This window comes from Lactuca serriola, chromosome 4 (genome assembly GCF_051521515.1).
Source record: "Lactuca serriola cultivar US96UC23 chromosome 4, Lser_US96UC23_V15, whole genome shotgun sequence".
NCBI classification, from domain to species: Eukaryota; Viridiplantae; Streptophyta; class Magnoliopsida; order Asterales; family Asteraceae; genus Lactuca; species Lactuca serriola.
The window spans coordinates 74104206-74107829 of NC_136411.1; the positions used below are offsets into that span (position 1 = coordinate 74104206).

General features: G+C 31.4%; 1 protein-coding gene across 1 annotated transcript; it reads left to right on the forward strand.

Annotated features, from left to right (window-relative positions):
* Nucleotides 1-337: 337 nt before the first annotated feature.
* Nucleotides 338-2053, forward strand: LOC145101904 (GDSL esterase/lipase At1g29670-like). The gene is made up of 5 exons (XM_079039208.1): nucleotides 338-607; nucleotides 794-918; nucleotides 1000-1245; nucleotides 1371-1611; nucleotides 1746-2053. Exons 1-5 carry the CDS (start codon nucleotides 361-363, stop codon nucleotides 1943-1945), a joined length of 1059 nt encoding a protein of 352 aa, XP_078895334.1. The 5' UTR covers nucleotides 338-360; the 3' UTR covers nucleotides 1946-2053.
* The last annotated feature ends 1571 nt before the right edge of the window (nucleotides 2054-3624 follow it).

A 3624-nucleotide genomic window follows, 5' to 3' on the forward strand; every position in this document is an offset into this window, starting at 1 on the left:
AACAATAAAAATAGAATAAAAGCTGAAAAATATAAAATTTTGAAACTAAACCTATTCTCTAAATATTTTTGAAATTAACCATATCTATTTGGTAAATAAAATTTTCAAAACTACCTCTCAAAAACTCTTTAAATCTTTGGCTATCACGTTTTTTTTTTTTTTTGGTTCTATGTAGAAGTTATATTATATAAGAAAAATACCATAATTAATATTTGAAACAAACTTGTGTCCACTTGACTCCTAACCGTTGAAAAAAAAAAAGTTTCCCTAGCCCACCCCCCTATTTTTTTCTTTAAATAGCATACAAGTTTTCATTCAAAATCTATCATCACTTAATACCTTTCTTCTACTCCAACAAAAATGACTCCTCCACTCAGCCTCCTGTTTTCGGTCCTCATAGTTGTCACAATGACACAACTTGTAACATTTGTTGTGAGTCAACCACAAGTCCCATGTTACTTCATATTTGGAGACGCATTGGTCGACAACGGAAATAACAATGCACTTCCAACAGTATCAAAAGCCAACTACCAACCCTACGGGATTGATTTCCCACAAGGCGTTACTGGTAGATTCACAAATGGTCGAACCATCGCAGACATCATTGGTCTCTTTCTCCAACTCTCTCATTTATCTTCACAATTTATATTTTAAAATAGTTAAACATTCTTGTTAAAATTATGTGAAGTTTAACTTCATATTTTTGCGAGCAATACCTTGCTTGTTAACACTATTCAAGTAAATATTAAAGGATAATAATATTAATATCAAGAAATTGTATGTTCGATTTTAGGTAAACTTCTAGGTTTTGATAACTTCATTCCACCCTTTGCTAACGTAAGCAACCAAGAGATCAACATAGGCGTAAACTACGGTAGTGCTGGTGCTGGTATAAGAGATGAAACCGGAAGACATTTGGTAATCACAAGTGGTTATTTTACTTTTAATCTACATTAAATAGACACGTTAATCAACTTTTCTTGTGTTACTTGATGATAGGGTGATCGTTTCACCTTCAATAAGCAAATTCTTAATCATGCAACAATAATCGCTCGCCTTTCACTCTTACAACGAAACAAGACATTTACCCAAGAATACCTTAAAAAATGCATTTACGTATCAATCATTGGAAGCGATGATTACATCAACAACTACCTAATGCCCAATAATTACCCCACAAGCCGCATATATACGGTTGATCAATATGCAACCGCTCTCGTGCGACAATATTCTCAACAACTAACGGTACAAATTATTACTAATCCAGTTTTGAAATGTTTTTGTGATATTTAATCGGTTTCCTCTTCTAATCATGTTAATTTTCATTGAACTGAAAATATCAAATTTGCATTTGTTTCAATATATGATAGGCTTTGTACAAATTGGGAGCTAGGAAGATTGCGGTGTTCGGGTTGGGTCCGCTTGGGTGCACCCCAACTGAGATAGCAAGGTTTGGCACTGGTGGAAAACCATGTGTGGATTCGATCAATAATGCGAGTAGTGTATATAATGCTAAGCTTAAGCCTCTTGTTGATGAGCTGAATAGTAATTTCCCAGACGCAAGATTCACTTTCATCAACGTAACAATTAGCCCTTCAGCATCACAACAAGGTAAAACACGACTACCAACCATTCCAATTTATGGTGTATCATTCATGTTGATTAATTACAATATCATTTTTTTTCTACTGAGTTTCAAATTATTTCGTATGTAATTAATCGCATAAATTGTTCTGAATTTGCAGTTGGTCCTTGTTGTCAAGTACGGGAAGATGGACAGTGTATTCCAAACTCAATTCCTTGCCCCGATCGTAATTTAACTATTTTTTATGATGGTCTTCATCCCACAGAAATTACAAACATGGGCATTGCATCAAGATCATACAATGCACCTTCTCCCATGGATGCGTCTCCGTATGATATTAGTAGTTTGGTTCAACTTTAATTAGCATTGAGAACATGATTGCATAAGACAGTGGTTTGCAATTCTTTGTATGCAAATCAAATAAGAAATGCTAATAAGAATAAGAATAAGAATAAGAACATTGTATTATGTGTTTTGTTTAGATTTTAAATCATTTCACTATTAGAAAAAAAAAACCTGAATTTCCGATTGATGGTATCATTTCCGGAAAAATCAAATCCATGGTAACAAAAGGGTGTGGGAAACTATTTCCTACATATTTACGATAAAATGACCGATACATTTCCAACATATTATTTTGTCGGCAATTTCTGATGGAAAACAATTTTCTCATTTGCGACACTATTCTAATGCATTTCCGACAAAAAGTTTGTGAGGAATTTCAATATACATTTTTGTAGCGACAAGTTTTTTCATATGTATTCTGTCGGAAAACAAGGCAGAATTTGAGAAAAACATAAAAAAACCCGAAAGGAACAGATTTTTCATGCCAAAAACGAAGTATTAAAATCAAATTCAACAATCAAATCTTGTTTTCCAAGTTCAAGCACAAATCGTAACATTTTCCAAATTTAACCATAAAAATAAAATTATCCAATACAACACAACTCTTAAGATTTTTGTCTAAACCACAATTAAACCACAAATATAGTAAACCATATGATAAGTGCAACAAACTAAGAGTCGTTTGGTGGATGTCTAGATGGTTATGAAATTGTGTCATGAATTCTATCATCTCTACTCTTCAGGTCATATTTTTCTTCTTTACATCTCTTCTCTTTTCCTATGCAAGAAATGGATTTGTGTACACATCTCTTCTACATAAACACATTTGTTTAGCCAAAAAAAATATATTATTACTAAATAAACAATATATTTTATTTGTAAAACATAATAGCAATCTACTTTATTTTTTGTATCCATAATAACAATGTACTTTACTTTTATATCCATAATAGCAATGTATTTTCGTTTTTATATACCTAATAGCAACATATAATTTTTTTATCCATAATAAAAACATACTATTTTTTATACCAATATAGACAATCCTTTTACTATCCATTATAACATCAATCTTTATATTTTATTCATTAATAGTGTTGTACTGTATTTAGAATTCATAAAAGCAACTAACATTTCTAATTAGTAAACAAACAACATACTTTTTATATACATAAATAGCAAATGCAGTTTAATTTTTTTTTATCCAAAATAACATTGTACTTTATTTTTTATCTATAATAGCAACATATTGTTTTGAGTAAATTACACGAAAGGTCCCTATGCTTTGGGGTAATTTGCACGCTTGGTCCCTAACTTATTTTTTTAACTCGGAAGGTCCCTACTGTTTGCTTTTGTTACACGCTTGGTTCCTACTGTTTGTTTTTGTTACATGTTTGGTCCATGTCTTACCTAAAAATACTATTATTTAAATAGAAAAAAATTATAGGTTATGTAAGGTAAGGTGAAGGGGTGAGGTAGGGGTGTGTTTATTTAAATAAATTAAAAAAATCAAGGAAAAAATAGTATTTATTTTATCTCTATTAAAACACAATGCATTTATTAAATTACTATCACTCTTCTTGCGACTGTAAGTTCTCAGAAGAGGAAAACCTAAAAGATGGTCTCCAAATCACCACGAACTCAGAAGTGGAAAACCTAAAAGATGGTCTCCCCATCACCACAAACTGGATATT